The 21,422-nt window shown below is 43.4% G+C and overlaps 1 protein-coding gene across 1 annotated transcript in view; it reads left to right on the top strand.

Annotated features, from left to right (window-relative positions):
* The window catches only part of ITK (IL2 inducible T cell kinase), a 55,112-nt gene that overhangs the window by 154 nt on the left and 33,536 nt on the right, over positions 1-21,422 (top strand). The window contains exons 2-3 of the mRNA XM_030211747.1: positions 7,954-8,058; positions 17,500-17,581. Of these exons, the coding sequence (XP_030067607.1) occupies positions 7,954-8,058; positions 17,500-17,581 (187 nt within the window). The remainder of the gene's footprint in view (positions 1-7,953; positions 8,059-17,499; positions 17,582-21,422) is intronic.

Below are 21,422 nucleotides of genomic sequence, written 5' to 3' on the forward strand. Positions count from 1 at the left end.
CGTTAAGTCTTTGTCACTGAAGTGCAAACGACTGCTGGATCTCCAAAGATGTGGTTCCTTTTCTGTGAAAGGAAATGAAATCTTCCTATATTGTCTATGGTCATAACTTTTTCATATCCCAAATGGGGTTGAATGACGGGGCATTAAGCCCCTCCCCCAACTTCAGCCTAAAGGTAAAGAGGCGACTGGCCTTGGTCCATAGTTGACTCTCCATTTGCTCTTAACCAAAAGGCCCAGTACCATCAAGGAAACACACTTTCTTTTCATGCAGATACTAGATCAGATATCTAAGTAGACATTATTAAACACATAATATTAATTAGCCAATTAGAATGAAATGTACTTTTCTCAGCCTAACTGGTTGGTGTTCCTTCACTCCAGATATTCTGATAGTGTTTTTCTGCTCTTCTACCTGTGCTGAATGTAGTTCTAATTTCTTTAAAAGAAGGGATTTTGTATATAAGAAAATATTTCACTTAAATCATCATTATAAGCTGCATAGATTAATGAGACAATTGATGGGATATTTCTAGAGTATTCTTCATGCTGTTGTGTAACTAACCCAGGGGTAGGTTTACTAAGGTGCGTTAGCGTTTTTAACACACCTGTAAATTTAAGGCACTTTAAACTCTAATGCACCTATACATTTCTATGGGTGTGTTAGCATTTAATGAGCATAAACCATTTACTCGCATTAAAAACACTAACGTGCCCATAGTGCCGCTTAGTAAACCTAGCCACTACTGAGTTCAGAAAAACATTTAAGGTGCTTATGCTAAATGTTCCCATCCGCAATGTCTGTATCTCTCTTCTTTTGCCTTCTGCTTTATATCTTGTCAGTGTGTTTTTTCTAGCAAAAAAGGTGCTGGTACTCAAATGCCAGGCCACCCTTCAGGTGTGGGGTGATCATTGAGGGACCCACCCCACAATAGCCAGGCCCCCTGCAATCAGTCACAGAATCTATGACAGGGCAGAATTGGTGTGTAAGGCCTGAGCTCTTTCATTAAAACTTGGGGACCATGGTTCAGTTTTAGCAGACAATGGAAAAGGTGCCGGTACTCAGTACCCCCAAGTACCCCCTTAAAAAAAGCCCTGTATCTTGTACTGTTTATAGCCCTAGTTTTTTTGTTCTCATTTTTATGATGCTGCGTTTCAATAAATGTCATGGGGGGGCATATCTCCAAGAAAGGGTCCGTGAAGGGGCAGACCGACCCGTATTTTCGAAAAAAATAGACGTCCATGTTTTATTCGACAATTTGTGAGCTGGGCGTTTTTGTTTTTCAGCGATAATGGAAAATGAAAGCGCCCAGCTCAAAAACGAATAAATCCAAGGCATTTGTTCGTGGGAGGGGCCAGGATTCGTAGTGCACTGGTCCCCCTCACATGCCAGGACACCAACCGGGCACCCTAGGGGGCACTTTTACAAAAACAAAAAAAAGGTAAAAGAGCTCCCAGGTGCATAGCACCCTTCCCTTGTGTGTTGAGCCCCCCAAATCCCCCTCAAAACCCACTGCCCACAAGTCTACACCATTACTATAGCCCTAAGGGGTGAAGGGGGGCACCTACATGTGGGTACAGTGGGTTTGGGGGGGTTGGACGACTAAGCATTAAGCAGCACAATTGTAACAGGTGGGGGGGGATGGGCCTGGGTCCACCTGCCTGAAGTCCACTGCACCCCCTAACAACTGCTCCAGGGACCTGCATACTGCTGCCAGGGAGGTGGGTATGACATTTGATGGTGAAAATAAAAAGTTGTGAAACATCATTTGTTGTGGTGGGAGGGGGTTAGTGACCACTGGGGGAGTCAGGGGAGGTCATCCCCGATTCCCTCTGGTGGTAATCTGGTCATTTAGGGCACTTTTTGGGGCCTTATTCGTGAAAAAACAGGGTCCAGGAAAAGTGCCCTAAATACTAGCTACAAACGCATACTTTTTTCCATTATCGGCGAAAGGCGCCCATCTCTGTTCGGGTGATAACCATGCCCCAGTCCCGCCTTCACCACGCCTCCGATACGCCCCCGTCAACTTTGTACGCTTCCGCGATGGAGTGCAGTTGAAAACGTCCAAGTTCGGCTGTCGATTATACCGCGTTATTCGTTTTTGTGAGATAAACGTCCATCTCCCGATTTAGGTCAGAACTTGGGCGTTTTTCTCGTTCAATTATAAGCAGGATAGTGTTGTCCAAAATTTCCTGATTTAGTATTGGATAAATTAGTCATTATTGTTGTTGTATGCAGAGAAAGGTATTGTAATTCTTGATGGATAAACCTTCTTAGAGGGCTGCCATGAGACCGTGGGGCTCATTTTTGAAACAGAAAAATGTACAAAATGCAGCACAAAAAAATGCATTTTGATGTGGGGGGGGGGGGGGGGGTTCCCACAACATCCTATTTTCGAAACCCATTTAAAGATATTTTTCTATGCAGTTCATCTGCAGTGTGTCCATATCACAAGGGAGGGGGTGTTGGAGGCAGGATCCCGGAGTTCCCAAGGAGGGGATGTTGGAGGCAGTATCTCGGAGTTCCCAGAACTTGGATGTTTTTCTGCCACAATGGAACAAAGCAAAAACATCCGGGGCTAAAAGACAGACGTTTTGGGCTAGATCTGTTTCAGTCGTGACTAAGTCACAAATGACCAGATGACCACTGGAGGGATTAAAGCATGACCCTCTTCCTCTTACTCCATCAGTAGTCACTGACTTCCCCCACCCCCAAAGATGTGAAAGAAACAGTAAATAACATCCTGTATGACAGCTTCAGATATTATGGCCAGGCCTATTACAACAGCAAGCAGGTCCCTGGAGTGGTTGGTGCATTGCAGTGTAGAGAGGGGAACCCATGCTCATATCCCACTCTAACTGTGAGCCCTCCAAAACCCATCAAAAAACTACTGTGCCCACGTATAGGTAACACCTGCAGACATAAGGACTATTCTGGTGGTGTACAGTTGGGTACAGTAGGTTTTTGGTGGGTTTTGGAGGGCTCACCATACAATATAAGGAGGTAACAGTGAAATGTGTAAGTGGGACCTTCTATGTGAAGTCCACTGCAGCACCCCCTATAGGGTGCCCCACTGCTCTGCTAAGATATCTGTGTGGCCAGTCTACTAGCAATGGTGGCCCTCTATATGTCCCAATGGCTTTGTTTTTACACGTTTTTCTCTTGAACATTTTTTCCCCAAAATGGTCACAAAAAAAAAACACACTGAGCAGAAAACATCTAGGAAATGACTATTTTCAAAACAAAAGATAGATGTCATATCAAAAATGCCCCTCCACATTTCTTAGCCTAGATCTTGTTACACAGGGAAGTACTGAGGATTGCTCAAATTAACTTATTAGGAAGGCTTTTGAATATAGAGTCTGCAGAGTTATTCACTGGCCATTTCATTCAGCAAGCTTTATTAGAGCTTATACCACTTAATTCTTTCCAGCAAAGTCCAGCCAAGTCATTCTTATACAGTAAATCATGGTAACCTCTCTCACAAGCACAGATTCTTAGGGCTAGTCAAGATCCCTGTAGTAAATATGGAGAAACAGAGCAAAAAGTGTACCTACAGTTAGAATGCAATAGTAAGTAGGATAGACATACATAACGAATGTTAGACCTGTTCCAGTAAACTTTCCACTGTGCAAATTATTGTTAAGCCACAATTTAATGCTCTTTGGAAAGCTAGCAGTTGGTAGGGTGGGTGGCATGTACTTTGGGCTGTAAGCATATGCATCATGAAAAACAATATTCAAACATCTTCCTGTTTTCAAGATTCAACTGCCTGGGTGCATCCGTTATTGGGGAGATTTTCAAATTATGGAAACTTATTTTCAAAGGGAAAGCCTGAATGATATGTCCCTTTTTTTGAAAATGCTGGCAGCCATGGATAATAGCATAGAGTTTCCAAAATGAATCCCCACACAAGCATGATGTCTCCCCAGTTAACCCTACCCCAGACCCACCTTTTTTTGCTGCTAGGTAAAGGTTCCCATGCTAACTGCAGGTAAGGGATGAGCAATTTTTAGTGGGGAGTTTACCTAGGTATAAACCTTTGAAATGCCTTTCCTCATGCCCTACTGGTTACTTCCATGATGTCTCTCTGCAATGCATGCCCCTTCAGAGAGCAGTAAATTGTGTTGTGCTGTTGTGTTGGGGTGTGCATATGTGTCTGTTGCATGCTTATATTTCAGCAGAAGCAGCATAACCAAGAATGAAAAAGCCTATAGAGCTTAGAGCAGTGCATAAAGTATCATGTAAATAAATAATGAATAAAATGCAAAACAAGACTGTCTCATTGACTTATCCTGCATGACATTATTGACTCTATGACATCTTATATATAATTTTGAAAAGGGGATGTAATTTTGCAGGCCACGTCTCGTTAAAGGGGTAAGGGCATTCATAAACACAGAGGAAGAAAGGCGCAGCAGTGACCCGTGCATTGAAAGTAATGGGTCTAGGTGGATCTGGGGAGGAAAACCCTTAAGGTCTAAGCTGAAGTAGCAGATGTCACAAAGCTCTGAAAAGGATTCTTGGATGCCCAAGGCATCTGTACATAACACACATTTATTGGTGACCCCAAATCAAATGCACAGGGAAAAATAGGGGAAAGGAAAACAGTGCAATAAGCAAACGTTCAGAAAAATCTTTAATTAAATTCATCGGTGAATCTGCTTTAAAGCCTGGCTCTTTAAGAATGCCTATAGTTAGTGGTTATTTTTATTTTGTCTAGGTTTGTATTATTTGTAAACTGCCTTGTAGCTTAAAGGTATAATGGTATACAAGTCTTTTCAATAAATACATTCAGTAAACAATTTAGACATGGTGCCTCTGCTCTTCTTTTCCTCTGGATCTTGGTATTATCCTTGTCATCACAGCAGTGTTCAATGCTCAGTACTTGGATTAAGTATTGTCAGGATCTAAGGGGGTGTTTTACTAAGCGGTGGTAAGCCTAACGTGGGCTTACTGCTCGCAAGGGCCGCCGAGAGACATAGCCGGGCCCGGTTACTGCCAGGTTACCGCGGGAGCCCTTACCGCCATCTCAGTGGGTGGCGATAAGTTCTCCCCGTTGCATGGCCACGCAGTAAAGGTTATCTTACCATGTGGCCAATTTTGGGGGCTTTTTACCCACTGCGGTAAAAAGGACCCTGGCGCACAGGAAAAACACCCCCCCCCCCCTGCTACCACAGGACCCTTTTCCTGCAGCTTAGTAAAAGGACCCCCTGAGTGCCTTGGACTCAAAATCTTTAGTCCAAACCCTCCTTCTCAGTTCTTATCTTCTAGGAAGAGATACACAATAAGAAAAGCACTGTCCACCCCAAGAGAGTAAACTTCAGAAATGTCTTTATCAGGGTGTTCAGGCTGGAGCAGGAATGCACTTCCGTGGTACCACTCACCTGAATGAAGGAATCACACTCCAGTTTTGGATCTTTTTGCTCTGCTGGGTCCCTGTACTTGAGCTCTAGGTTCCTCAGCTCAGACCTCCAGGAGTCCAGTCAGCCTTCTCTTTTAGCACAGCTCCTTCTTCGATTTAAGCCTAGCCATCTTAGGGACACGTGCTGTCCCTTTTGCATAACCTAGCTGGCCATACAGAAGAGTGTTTCCTGCAATGTGGTTCCCACATCTCTCTTTGCTTACATGGGCATCCTGTGGAGGAAGAACAGGAAGACCCTGGAGCAGCAGAAGCAGGACCTCTTTCACCTCCCTCCAAAACCAGGAGGAGACACCCCCTGACCGTTGAAGCACTAGAAGGCTCAATTTTCATTATCTTACACTACAGGGCAAGGTCAGATTAGGAACTGAGACTCCAGAATATTCATCTGTGTATACTTTCCAGGAAGATGCGGGCATCCTGCTATAATTTTAATTATGACGTAATGGCATTGCCTTAGCTTTTGCATGTTATTAAAAGGTACTGTGCCTTTAAATGAAAGAGGCTTCCTGGTCTGGCTCTTTGACTGCATGAGATCTCAGTTGACTGTGTGGTTCATTTGGTTTTGTGCATCTTGCAAGACTCACAAAGCCAACTATTGTCTGAGAAGCCGGAAAGGGAAAGGAGCCATCCAAACACATTTCTCCATGCACAGTAAATTCAGTGCATACTCAGACGTCCCATCCATAGCTGACATTCATTTCTTTCCTTTTCTTTGACCTAGCAGTTTCTTCCTGCTACTGTTAGGTTTCCAGCTCAGTCAGAATTAGGACTGCGATCTGGCACAGTTACAACCACCATTATTATATCTCCTCTAAACATACCTAGTCCAGTCATTCCAATAAGGTCCTCAGCTAGGGGTCATATACCAGGCTCCGTTTCTGCAGTCGGGGACCTGGAAATGATCTGCCTGGAATTTTCTCCTCTCTCCAGGGCTGTGTTCGCTGCTTCTGCAGCATCCTTTAGCTCCAGTGGAACAAAAGATCTGATCCTTGAATCAAACCCAGGCCTACTACTGTGTACAGACATTGAGCTACTGGCCTGGCCCAACATTCATTTCAGGTGCATTTCACTAGTGCATCTTGATCCTAGAAAAAGCCAGGAGTATCCAGGCCAAATATTTTCACTTAGTTTCCCAATTCATTTACAGGAGTTTTCATTTTATACAGGTCAAGACTTCATTTTGGGGGCAGTGTCATCAGTAGTGCGCACTGTTGCTCAAAATAGTGCTCCCTAATTCTCAATAGTGTGCCATATTTCTCAGTAGTGTGCACTATTGAAAAAAAGAAAAAAACAAAATGTATTTTTTTCTATCGCTTTGGATAAAAAGAACATGGGAAATATATTAGGGTTTATCTTCAAAGCTGCTGATCAAGTTACAACTAATTCAGAATATCGCAGCTCGTCTTGTTTATAAGATCAAAAAGTTAGTGTTTCGTCATGTCTGGCCAAGCTACATTGACTTCCAATTCGCAAAAGAATTCTTTTCAAATCTGTCTACTGTTTCAAATGATTTATGATCTTAAAGTATGAATTATTATGTAGGGGTCCTTTTAACAAGCTGCGGTAAAAGGACCCCTGCAGTGGTATGAGCGCTCAGGTTTACCATGCGCCAATGCCCCCTTTTACCACAGCGGGTAAAAGGATTCTTTAAAAAAAAAAAAAAGGAAATGACTGTGCAGTAAGGTAAACACTTGGCATGTGACCATTTCCTGGGGGAGCCCTAACCACCACCTATTTAGAAAGCATTAAGGGCTCCTGTGCTAACCCAGCAGTAACCAGGCAGTGCGCGGGGCTGTCTGATTACTGCCAGGTAAGCCCCCAGCACTAATAATATAAAAAAATTATTTTTAAACAGTGGGGGATGGGAACTACTGCCGGGCTTCTGCGGTAGCTGCGAATTAGCGTTCGGCAAGCCTGCAGCAGACTTGCCGCACCTTTGTAAAAGGGTCCCTTACTTTAACACTTCTTCCTTTGGTGATTCTTCTCACCTACGTGCTGCGCTAATCTTTCAACTCCCCGGTTCAAGAGGTGTTCACTTTTCGAGAATTTTTAGCTTATTATTTTGTTTTGCTGCAGTTTCCTTTTGGAATTCTCTATCTTCATTGGTTAGACTGGAAACCAATTATTTATCTTTTCGCAAGAAATTGAAGACATTTTTATTTGATAATTGTTAATGATCTGACTTGACGGGGTTAATCCTGTGTTTTGGATTTTGTGATTATTTCTTGTCTTAAATGTTTGTATTATAAACCTTGCTTGTAAATCACAGTGAACCCATGAGGGAATATAGCGGTGGATAAGTGTTGCATTGATCTTGATATTCCTAGAAAAAAATGGATTTCTTAAAGGCTGCACCTGTTGACTGAAGTAACTATCCTGGGTTAATATCTAATTACTGCTGCTTTGTAGCTCTGGAAAATCTAGCTGTATATATTCTACCAGGAAAGAATGAGAGAGTTTAGGGGATGAAGATACAGATGTATATGGTATTAAAGATCTGTAAAACTAACAAAGTTGTTTTTATCCATAGAAAAAAAAAAGTCTTAAAGGCTCCATCGAACTGTCCCGAATAAAGTGCGTTGAAATTGTGAAAAGTGAGCTCAGCATTCCGTGCAGCTACAAATACCCATTTCAGGTAAGCAATAGTCTGAACCCAGGCACTGGAAAATGCACAAAATAAAGGCTCTGGTCTTACTGCACACGGGGGTAAATGCAAGAACGTGCGCTAAACGTTAGGTGCCAAAACTTTGGATGCTAAGCTCTATTTTTTAATGGCAATTACATGCATAATTGCCTTTATAGATTACTAGTAAAAAAAAAGGCCTGTTTCTCAAAAAAATGAAACGGGCGCTAGCAAGGCTATCTTGTAATGGCGATTATGTTTTTAAGGATCTCGTTGAAGCAATTTCTCCTCTCTCCCCTGCCCTCCCCTCCATGTCCAGCAATTCTTCCCTCCCCTCCCCTCTGTGTCCCACGATTCTGACCTCCCCTCTGTGCAACAATTCTCCTCTGCCCTGCTGTCCCCTCCGTGTCCTGCGATTCTGGCCTCCCCTCCATGTCCAGCAATTCTCCTCTGCCTTGTCCTCCCCTCCGTATCCCAGGATTCTGTCCTCCCCTCCATGTCCAGCGAATCTGACCTCCCCTCCATGTCCAGTGATTCTCCTCTACCCTGCCCTCCCCTCCCCCTCCGTGTCCCACGATTCTGACCTCCCCTCTGTGCAACAATTCTCCTCTGCCCTGCTGTCCCCTCCGTGTCCTGCGATTCTGGCCTCCCCTCCATGTCCAGCAATTCTCCTCTGCCTTGTCCTCCCCTCCATATCCCAGGATTCTGTCCTCCCCTCCATGTCCAGCGAATCTGACCTCCCCTCCATGTAAAGCGATTCTCCTCTGCCCTGCCCTGCCCTCCCATCCGTGTCCCGCAATTCTCCCCTTGCCTCCCATCCCCTCCATGTCCAGCGATTGTTCTGTGCCCTGCCCTCCCATCCGTGTCCCGTGATACTCCCCTCCCCATCCCGCGATTCTCCCCTCGCCTCCCATCCCCTCCATGTGCAGCAATTCTCCCCTGCCCTGCCCTCCCATCCATATCCCATGATTCTCTCCTCTCCTCCCATCCCATCCCATCCCATCCCATCCGTGTCCATAGATTCTCCTCTGCCCTGCCCTCCCCTCCCCTCAATGTCCCACAATTCTGTCCTCCCCTCCATGTCCAGTGATTGTCCTGTGCCCTGCCCTCCCATCCATGTCCCGTGATTCTGCCCTCCCCAGCGATTCTCCTCTGCCCTGCCCTCCCCTCCCATCTGTGTCCCGCGATTCTCTCCTCTCCTCCAATCCCATCCATGTCCATTGATTCTCCTCTGCCCTGCCCTCCCATCCAGCGTTCCCTGCAGGCAGGTTGGGCTCGCACTCCGTCCCCTCCTGCATTTCGTTGCCTTTACTTGCTTGCATTCGTAACATCCTGACATCAGCTCGCCTCCAGCGTTCCCTCCCCTCTCACTGTTCCGCCCTCCTCTGATGTCATTTCATCTTTACGCGAGGGCGGGACAGTGAGAGGGTAGGGAACGCTGGATGCTTGTTTACGTCAGGATGTTACAAAGCCAGCCAGTCAGCCATAGAACGTTGAGGTACAAATTATATAGTAGATTAGCATATACCGGCATTCTCATGCCCAAGTTTAGGTGTGAGCACTTAAACCGAATGGCTGGTGTAAATTAGCATGCCTGACTGTTGCAGCTGCACGCATAAGTGCTAGTATACTATAATCTATGCATGCAGCTGCAAGTACACCCATATATCCACCCCTTTGCAGTTATGCACTGTTGTACTCTAGCACTAATTTCTAGAATAGCACCCAAGTGCAGTCACATGTGTGACTGCAAATTAATGGTGATTAGCACCAATTAAGGACCGTTATTAGTACTTAATACCTATTAGTGGCTAATGCCTTAATTACATTATTTATTTATTAGGATTTATTTACCACCTTTTTGAAGAAATTCACTCAAGGCGGTGTACAACAAGAATAAGTCAAAGATAAGCAATAGACAGCAGTAAAAATATTCAAACAACAATAAAAGTATGTCATAGTATACCACTTAAATGTCAAAAACAATACACAATAAAACATTTTAATAGACAGCGTAGGGTATAAGCAAAGATGGAACATATAGATAGGAAAGAGTAACAAGAGTAAGAAAATAAAGGGATTAATTTAAAGTTGCATGTGAGGTCAGAAAGGTGCCTGAATATTATCTTAGCTAAGATAGGAGTGGATAAACTAGCCATAGAGTTGGTGTAAATGTGTGTGCCTAGATTGCTAAAAAATGTACATAAATTATGGTATCCTGTAATTTTTTTGCACAGCTGTGCAACCCACCTACACTGTCTAGTTAGACTCCAGCCATGTGTACGCCCACCTTCAAAGCCCACGCCATCGCATTTAGGGTCCCTTTTACAAAGGTGTGGTGGGGCTACCGTGTGGGTAGCACATCAAAGCAGCACTGCCATGTGGCACACCACAATGCCCTGCGGAAATTCTGGGTTTGCCACGTGGCATTTTCTGCGCCAAAAAATATTTTTCTGTTTTCTAGCATGGGGCGGGGAGTAGGCATGTCCAACGGTAATCAGCTATTGGTGCATGCTGTCCGATGACCGCCGGCTTAGCATGGGGAATAGGAGGCGGTAAGGGCTCAGGCAGTAAATCACTGCATGCCAATATTTTTATTAGCGCAAGACCATTTACGATTTCTATTTAAAATAATGAAAATTCCTGCTGCAGAAATTCCTCGGCCACAATACTGCAGGCCACTTTTTACCACAGCTTTGTATAGAATAACACACAGCTGTAATATTGGCATATTTGAGCACAGATGTGTGTAATAAGCAGTATTCTGGTCAAAGGGGGAAAGTGAAATGGGACTTGATAGATTGCCTTTCTGTGGTTTTTGCAACTACATTCAAAGTGATGTACATAGTATATACAGGTACTTATTTTGTACCTGGGGCAATGGAGGATTAAATGATTTGCCCAGAGTCACAAGGAGCTGAAGAGGGAATCAAACCCAGCTCCCAGGATCAAAGTTCACTGTACTAACCACTAGACTACTCCTCCACTAGCAACATTCCACGTAGAATCTTAAATAGTAGCAACAGAATCTCAAATAATAGCAACATTCCATCTAGAATCTCAAATACTAGCAACAGAATCTCAAATAATAATAATATTCTATGTAGAATCTATTTATTATTATTATTTATGCTGTTTATTGTAAGCCATATTTAACTCAAACTTGTTTGGGATAATGTGAGATATAAATGTCACAAATAAAATAAATAAAAAATAGGGAAAGGGAAATGGGACTTGATATACTGCCTTTCTGTGGTTTGTTTGTTTATTTGCAACTACATTCAAAGCAGTTTACGTAGTATATACAGGCACTTATTTACATAGTATTATATAGGTACTTATTTGTACCTGGGGCAATGGAGAGTTAAGTGACTTGCCCAGTTCCTCAGGATCAAAGTCCACTGCACTAACCACTAGGTTACTCCTCCACTCCATGTGTGTTCTTTAAGAATTACCCCCTAAATACAGAGGGAAGACGTAATTTTGTAGCTAGCATGGTCTGATACTACAAGAGCAGACATATATAGTGGACGTACCCCACATGATTTATTTTTAGAAATAGCAAAGAAACTATCAAACACATCACTCCAATATAGTGTCACACTGGGGATTCAGATCTGAAGGATAAAATATATTAAATTAAAAAAAAATAGCCTCAGTGTAACAGGGAGCCTGACTTTTATGCTCCACTGTAAATATTACCATCACAGGCTTCCACCACCTTCCGAAAAAAACACAGAGAAAAACTCCCAGAATACTTCAAAAATTCTAAAGAAGTGGGAGAAAAGTCTGTGTTTAAAAAACAGAAGGGAGGGTAACACAATTTAATATAATACAGATCCCAATACCCACAACACTAAATCTCACTATGAATATAAATTACCCAAATAGACACTAATTAGCAATCCCTCACTAGACTAAAATCCTCATTCAAACAGAGAAGCCTTCCTGCAAGTAAAGAAAACTCAAAATAGAGCAAAAACTCTTATAACATTGCTAGAATTGCTTAAACTTCCATCCTTACTAATGAATGGATTCTAATTCTGACAAAAAGTAAACTTTACTTAGCTCAGAACATCCAAATTGTCCTGACAGCAGTGCAGCCTCATAGGATTTTCACAGTTTGTGGGGTTTCTCCAAAATTAAAGTGTCCAATTTTTAGAAATAGAAAATACAATAAATATTGAACTGCTAGAAAAATATTCTGTTAAATTAGATATCAAACAACAGAGCAAGAAAGGAGAAACTGTGTGTTTAATAGGAATTTCTTACGAAAGGAGATACATGGGCATACAGCACATTCGAGCAACATATTTCCCTGCACTTGCTGAGATAAAGAGTGCTGAAGCAGGACATATCTGCAGCAGAATCTGTTTTCTTGTGGTCTGTTTGCAATATAGCATTTTCCATCTGGTTTCTGATTATCAGATTTATATCTAGAGGTAGGCTGTAATGTCTGGATCATTTGTGTTAATGGTGCAAGCTAGAAGTTTTTCTTTAAGGCAGCAAGCTGTGCATGAATGAAAAATAACACTGATAGTCCATTAATGATCCTAATGAAATGCAAGTTCTTCAGCATGTAATGTACAGCGGATAGAAGGATGAGGAGGCCAGGTCTGTATTAGCAGGTAGATCTGGAGTTAATCACCTCTCTCTTCTGAAAGTGAGCAACAGACAATGGATCTCCCTGAAGTGATCTTTTGGATACTGCAGATAACCTGGTCTGGCTACTGTTGGGGACAGGATGAAGAGCCTGATGGACCATTGGTCTGACCCAGTATGCATTTTTGTTCATCCGCTGCAGCCTGAGTGATTGCTTAAACAGATAGCTTTAAAGTTATTTCTGAAATGATTGAAGTAGTAATTGTACAATTCTCCATGCTGTCTTTGGAGTTCATTAACAAATGACCTCGTACACATTGGGCGCGATTGGTTCATATTCAGCTGGGTCATCATAATTGGAAGGAGAAGTGGATCACTGGGCAAGCTGTGGGCATTTGGGACCTCTTTTACTAAGGCATTCTAGTGTTTAGCACGTGCTAATATTTAGGGCGCGCTAAATGTTACAGATGTCCATATATTCCTATGGGTGTCTCTAACGTTTAGCGCTCCCTAAATATTAGCATATGCTACAAATGCAAGTGTGCCTTAGTAAAAGACTCCCTTGGTGACTTAAAGATTCAGCATCTTCTTGCAAGGTTTGGAAGGTTCTGTAAAGAAATGTATACTTTACTCCTGACTAGGGTCTGATATAGGACTTAAGCCATAGCATTGCCACAGCTGCACAGCTATGAGAGCAATTTTGACAATTTTGAAATGTTTTACATTTATGGAAAAATAGAGAAGCTATCCACATTGGATGTGATTTTTATTTATCAAAGTCTATAAATAACATGCTGCTGGATATATTTACAGGTCCCAAATGTGGATGAATTAAGCCCTATAGACATAAAATTAAGTTTTAAGCAGCAGATCTAAAGCCAAACGTCCCAGAGTGGTCATACACAGGTGAACTGGAAGCATCAAATGCTGAATTTGCCATCAGCAGAACATTTTAAGTTGCTGGTGAAAACTCTCTCCCACTTGTAATGTTACTGTGAAGTAGGAGACCTGTAAAAAGAAATTTTAACACTATTTATTTGGATTTTGCTCACATCTTTTTCAGTAGTAGCTCAAGGTGAGTTACATTCAGGTCCCTGGAGGGCTCACAATCTAATTTTTGTACCGGTGGCAGTGATCAGGGAATTCTCCCTATTTGCTGTTTTCCAAATTTGGTAGGTATACAAGCAAACAGCTTTAAGGGCTCTTACTGAATTTGATCCACAAGGATAGGTCGTCTACAGGAGTGGTCATGGGAAAGTCTTTGAATTGTTAATTCATTGTATCAATATGCCATTTATGGCATGTTCACACTTATTAAAAATGATTTAAAAATACACAAATTAAAAATGTTATTGTTTTTAGCATACTTGCAGATTAGAAGTGATACAAAATGAAACAAATTTCAGTGGTGTTTCCCTATTGCTTTAAAATGAGATCCTAGGAGTCTGTACACGAGACTGAGCCGAGACTTAACCGCTTCTGAGCGTGACACTGAATTCTCATCTCATTCTCTTCACAACCTCTACATTTTATTAATTGCTAACCCTCTGTTGCTAATCGTCATTCACGAACCTCACCATACTCTACCTGAACTCCAGATCAGTGTGACTATTCTACTTATGCCATGCATAAGATAATCTTGAGAATTATTAGATCAAGCCCTCAGATCTTGAGATTTCTTCTTTATGTAGGGCAGGGCTTCCTAAACCTGTTATGGTGACCTGTAACCAGCACAAGATATCCATAATGAATATGCATGAGAGAGATTTCATATACCAGGTCTCCAGTGCATGGAGATTAATCTCATGCAGTTTCACTGTGGCCAGTATAATAAAGTGTGGGAGGTTTAATACACAACTTAGTGCAGGTTCTGTGCACACATTTGTGGTTCATGGTTTATTGATGTTAATATACTGCATTTCAAAGCAAATATCAAATAGCAATAGAAAGGAACCACTTGGATAGCGCTCAAAAGGCAGCCAAAGAACAGGGCCAGTCATTATAGCTATAACATATAGGAGAGGGATATAGGAATAAATTATAGTGACTTAATTCTGTAGACGGAGAGGGGTCAATAACACAGTACAATCTTGAGGCTAAATTACCAAAGCAATGTAGAGAATGTAGGCATGGACTAGAGTGCAGCCAAAACTGAAATCGATACAAAAACTGTTGACCCCTGACAGAGCTGCCCCCCCTCCCATCACCATCACAAGCACCACCCTTTCACCACCTGTAGGCCCTTTCCAAGCCTACCTTAGAAGCCCTGGTGGTCTAGTGGCCTAGTCGGGGAAGGAGTGATCCTCAGTCGCTCCTGTCCATGCTGGTTCCACATTCAAAATGGCTGCTGGGACCTTCCATGACAGTGATGAGAAAGACTGTTTCAGATGGAAGGACAGCTAGGCTGATGCTAGTAGAGAAGTTGTAACTGCCATTGTAGGATGTTTCATAAGTACATAAGTATTGCCATACTGGGAAAGACCAAAGGTCCATCGAGCCCAGCATCCTGTTTCCAACAGTGGCCAATCCAGGTCACAAATACCCGGCAAGATCCCCAAAATGTACAAAACATTTTATACTGCTTATCCCAGAAATAGTGGATTTTCCCCAAGTTCATTTAATAACAGTCTATGAACTTTTCCTTTAGGAAGCCATCCAAACCTTTTTAAAACTCCACTAAGCTAACCGCCTTTACCACATTCTCTGGCAACGAATTCCAGAGTTTAATTACACGTTGAGTGAAGAAAGATTTTTTCCGATTCGTTTTAAATTTACTACATTGTAGCTTCATCACATGCCCCCTAGTCCTAGTATTTTTGGAAAGTGTGAACAGATGTTTCACATCTACCCATTCAACTCCACTCATTATTTTATAGACCTCTATCATATCTCCCCTCAGCCGCCTTTTCTCCAAGCTGAAGAGCCCTAGCCACTTTAGCCTTTCCTCATAAGGAAGGCGTCCCATCCCCTTTATCATTTTCGTCACCCTTCTCTGTACCTTTTCAAATTCCACTATATCTTTTTTGAGATGCGGCGACCAGAATTGAACACAATATTCAAGGTACAGTTGCACCATGGAGCAATACAAAGGCATTATAACATCCTCACTTTTGTTTTCCATTCCTTTCCTAATAATACTTAACATTCTATTTGCTTTCTTAGCCGCAGTAGCACACTGAGCAGAAGGTTTCAACGTATCATCAACGTCCGTGACTCCTAACGTGGAACCTTGTATGACGTAGCTATAATTCGTGTTCCTCTTTCCCACATTGCACTTCCCACTTTGCACTTGCGCACAATAAATGCCATCAGCCATTTAGATGCCCAGTCTCCCAATCTCATATGGTCCTCTTGTAATTTTTCACAATCCTCCCGCGATTTAACGACTTTGAATAACTTTGTATCATCAGCAAATTTAATTACCTCACTAGTTACTTCCATCTCTAGGTCATTTATAAATATGTTAAAAAGCAGCGGTCCCAGCACAGAGCCCTGGGGAACCCCACTATCTACCCTTCTCCATTGAGAACACTGACCATTTAACCCTACTCTCTATTTTCTACCTTTTAACCAGTTTTTAATCCACAATAGAACACTACCTCCTATCCCATGACTCTCCAATTTCCTCTGGAGCCTTTCATGAGATACTTTGTCAAACGCCTTCTGAAAATCCAGATACACAATATCTTTATGTAGGGCAGGGCTTCCTAAACCTGTTATGTTTGTTTAATTTACTGCAAATCATTGGAGAAAGCTAAACAGTTATTTATAGAACTAGACTGGAAAAAAAAGAGACAAAGGAAGTTACAAGTTGAAATTTGGGGCTGGAACAATAAGCAAAGGACAGGCAAGGCTGCAGTCCACCACAAATGGAACTGATAGCTTCAATCATTACAGGGGATTCGCCTAACTGAGGGGTCCTTTTACCAAGCTGTGGTAAAAAGGGCCTGTGGTAGTGGCAGGGGCCATTTTACTGGAGCAGGTATAAAGCCCCCCCCCCCCCCCCCCCCCCAGAATGGCCATGCAGTAAGATTACTCTTAACACATTGGTATTGCGGCAGGGAACACTTACCTCCATCCATTGGTATGGCGGTAATGGCTCCTGCGGTAATCCAGCGTTAACTGGGCAGTGCCGATTACCACTGGATTGGCGCTGCCGTAAAAATTCTGGAAATATTTTCTGGCGCACCGGAAATGGCACGTGCTCGAGCCAGAACTGTTGCCGGCAGCTGCCGCATGGTAATCCTTTTGTAAAAGGGCCCCTAAAATACTAGACTTTAAAGCTAGAATTCAACTTCTGAAAAGAAGATTCAGTTCTAATATCATGGGCTAAACCATTCTGTAATGCTGGAGATAAGAACATAAGAGTAGCCATACTGGGTCAGACCAATGGTACACCTAGGCCTGTATCCTGTTTCCAACCGTGGCCAAGCCAAGTCACAAGTACCTGGCAGAAACCCAAATCGTTGCAACATTCCATGTAGAACCCCAAAGAATGGAAAAATTGTGGAATCCTAAAGAGTGACAAGATTCCATGCAGAATCTCAGAGTAGCAAAAAGATTCCATTCAGAATTCCAAATAGTAGCAACATTCTATGTAGAACCCCAAAGAGTACCAAGATTCCATTCAGAATACCAAAGAAGAACATAGTAGCCATACTGGGTCAGACCAATGGTCCATCTAGCCCAGCATCCTGTTTATAGCATTGACCAATCCAGGTCACAAGTATCTGGCAGAAACACTACCTGAATTTTAAGTGCAATCTAGTGTAAGATATGAAGGAATATGTGTTGGGAGTGACCCAGAACAGAGGCTACGTATTACTCTTGCTATTCTTTCTCTCCCATTAGGTCCTTCACGATAACTACCTGCTCTATGTTTTTGCCCCAGATGGGCACAGTCGGCAGAGATGGGTTCTAGCACTGAAGGAAGGTAAGAAATTGGAATATATTTATGGGAGAATGTGGTTTGATTTGAGAACGGAGGGGTACTGCATTGTGAACAAAACAGGGGGGTCACAGAGTCTCCCAAGAAGAAACAAAAACCTGTCCTGGCTAAGGTTTGATAAGTTACAAGGGGTGAAGAGAGATAACGGGGTACATTATAGGGGTTGATTCTGTTGTCATCTACTGTGTTTCTCTGGAAACTCTGCAATTTTGAAAAATCACAACATGAGATCTGATCTTTCATGTAATGCACTCCCTCAGTGGAGCAGCTTGTTAGGTATTGGGCATCCCTTTCACGTCAAGCTGCCTGTTACAATACTACATTTGCAGTACACATACAACCGTCTCTTGGGACTGGGGTAGACGATTGTCTATGCATGTCAGCTTGCATGCTGGATAGAAGTGTAAGTACTAAAAATAATAATAGTAGCAATAGTGGTAGTAGTATTCTTATGGTTTCACACAGCCTGCTAGTTGTTCTTGTCTGGGTTTGCCACTCTAAATATTGAGTCCTTCCCAAGAAAATAGGGTACTGTATTTCCATTCACATAACACTCCCATGTGTATAACACACACAGATTGAGTGCGGATGTTAAAAGCACTTTGAATGTGCTCCGTCGGCATTGCCGTGCGGGAACCGCTAGTACGGCTTGAGAAAAGAGACCCTAAGTGACTAGTGTGAAGATGAGGCTACTGTGAAGATGAAGCTCCCACCTCAGGATCCCATGTCTCTCTTCACTCAGGGTGAGCTGGTTCACAGTATGCAGATTTTATGCAAATTATTCTACTACCCCTTTCTGCTCAGGGTGACCTGCCCAGCCAGCTTCCTTGCTTTGCACACAGTTCACCACCAGTCCAAAGGGCTCAGCCAGTACTTCACATGGGGACCTCCTGCTTCAGCTACCAGCTCTCTTCTTCCGCTGCTAGCTCTCCTCCTCCCCTCACCACTCAGGTGGGGTATTAAGTGTTTAATGGCCAAACAGGACCCAGCCCATAACCTGCTGCACCTGTTTCCCCCTCCAGGACTCTCCCCGGTCCTAGCAACCTCCATCTATACCTCCCCTTACTGGCTCCCTTCAGCGACTCACCCAGCCCTTCTCCCTGGACATTTTAGGGGAACAGCGCCCTCTAGGGGCCTAACCAGGGTAGGACAGCCTCTCCCTTCTCATACTAGCCAGCAGTGGACAAGCTAACCAGGGCCACCTAGAGACTAAGCCAGGCCCGGGGCAAGGCCGCCGCCACGCCCCCGCCGATGCTGCAGTCCCCGGTCTCACCTGCCTGCCCTTGGCTCATTCCGCCACCGGGCCCCCTGCATTAAAATCGGCAGCGCCTCAGCTCCGTTTGGAAAGGCAGATTGCCTCCCTTCGGGCTTTCCCTCACTGTGTCTGCCTCATCTGATGTAACTTGTGGTTTCTGCGAGGGCGGGACACAGGGAGGGCCCGAAGGGAGGTGATCTGCCTTTCCAAATGGAGCTGAGGCACTGCTGATTTTAATGCAGGGGGGCCCGGTGGCGGACAGAGCCGAGGGCAGGCAGGTGAGAACGAGGACTGCAGCGCCAGTGGCCTGACCCTAGCGCCGGGTCCTCCTTGGAGGCCCAGGGAATGTTGTCCCCCCTGCCCCCCTCCTCTCGGCAGCCCTGAAGCTAACACATTACAAATCATCGCACCTCCAATGGGCTGGTCATGACATTGCAAATCAGTTCTTATGAAAGAAACGTTTGTCTGCTTATCTTTTCGTATAGTCCACTGTTTACTACTGGAGATGAAATTCCAGTTCCACTGTCGACTAGAGGTGTAATAGAATATCAGTAGTGCTTAATGTGCCTTGTAAATCGAAAACTTCCAACAAATAGTTTCAGCTACACTCCAAATCTCAATATGGTGCCATGTTTCGCAATAATTCTTTATCAGGAGATTCTAAAAAAAAGCAAATAATTCTCACTCAAAATATGATCACATTACTAGTTACATAGTAACATAGTAGATGACGGCAGAAAAAAGACCTGCACGGTCCATCCAGTCTGCTCAACAAGACAACTCATGTGTGCTACTTTTGTGTATACCCTACTTTGATTTGTACCTGTCCTCTTCAGGGCACAGACTGTATAAGTCTGCCCAGCACTATCCCCGCCTCCCAACCACCGGCTCTGGCACAGACCGTATAAGTCTGCCCAGCACTATCCCCGCCTCCCAACCACTGGCTCTGGCACAGACCGTATAAGTCTGCTCAGCACTATCCTCACCTCTCAACCACCAGCCCCGCCTCCCACCACCGGCTCTGGCACAGACCGTATAAGTCTGCCCAGCACTATCCCCGCCTCCCAACCACCGGCTCTGGCACAGACCGTACAAGTCTGCCCAGCACTATCCTCGCCTCCCAACCACTAGCCCTGCCTCCCTGTCCAGCACTATCCCTGCCTCCCAACCACCAGCCCCTCCTCCCAACTACCGGCTCTGGCACAGACCGTATAAGTCTGCCCAGCACTATCCTCACCTCCCAACCACCACAATGTCAAACAAACTCTACCGTGTGAAACTTAAAAACTCCTGAACGGAAGTGTTAGACTCTCCTGATGAGTCTACCCATTTCCATGTGAGGATATGAGCAAAAATATGTCAGTCATTACAGTGCAGGTCACTAGCTGCCAGAGTGGAACATATCAACAAGGGAACTATGTCATTTAGAAGCAGCTTGCTTACAACCTCACTCAGATCTGAGATGTATGATAACCTTTACAGTGCGGGCTGCTATAGTGTGATCTCCAGTGGAGGGTATATGGGTATGCTGCAGCCCTCCTTCCCTTCCCACATCACCACTTTTGTGCAGAGCTGCAACCCACTCATAGGTGTGCAATGAGGCTTTGATTTTGCAGGCTGCAGCATGCTTCCTTTGCTGCTTACTTGTACTGTAAGATATTTGCTTTGGTTAAGTTTTTCTCAGTTTCAGTGTCTTTGGTGGAATGAGTGGAAGTGAATCGCTTGTTTATGCATTCCAAAAATACAAGGACTAAGGGGCATGCAATGAAGCTAAGTAGTAAATTTAAAACAAATCAGAGAAATATTTCTTCACTCAACGTATAATTAAACACTGGAATTTTGTTTGCCAGAGAATGTGGTAAAAGCAGTTAGCATAACAGGGTTTAAAAAAAAGTTTGGACCATTTCCTGAAAGAAAAGTCCATAAGCCATTATTAAGGTGGGCTTAGGAAAAACCACTGCTTATTTCTAGGTTAGGCAGCATGTAATCTGTTTTACTCATTTGGGATCTTACCAGGTACTTGGACCTAGATTGGATTCTGTAGGAAACATGATTCTGAGCTTGATGGACCTTCAATCTGTCCCAGTAGGGCAATGCTGATGTTTTTATGGTGAAATGGGTTTAATTCTTAGAGATGAAGCAAGTAATCACAAAGAAATTTAACCTTCAAATACAGAGCAAGCATATTCACGAAATGCCATTTACACACTCAGACCTATCCAAAATTAAAAAAAAAAAATGGGGGGGGGGGGGGGGGGGGACTCTACTCTCAGACCAAAGTAAAAAAAATCAAAAAGAGTAAAGTCAATAGTGGGAATAAATTTAAAATCAAAACATAACTTCAAACAATTACATAGACAGAATTGATATCAAACCCGAGCAATTCAATCGTTTGTCACCTCCGTCCAAAACCACCATTTATTTAAATTATACATATATTTATTTCCCTCAGATAAATCATACAGAATGAAATAAAACTCTATATGTATATACAAAAGGAAACGCTTATCTGTTGATAGCAGAAACAGCGCTGGAACCATTATTCTGTATATACTCAGTACGATGGTTAGG

The sequence above is a fragment of the Microcaecilia unicolor genome, chromosome 8 (assembly GCF_901765095.1).
Source record: "Microcaecilia unicolor chromosome 8, aMicUni1.1, whole genome shotgun sequence".
NCBI lineage: Eukaryota > Metazoa > Chordata > Amphibia > Gymnophiona > Siphonopidae > Microcaecilia > Microcaecilia unicolor.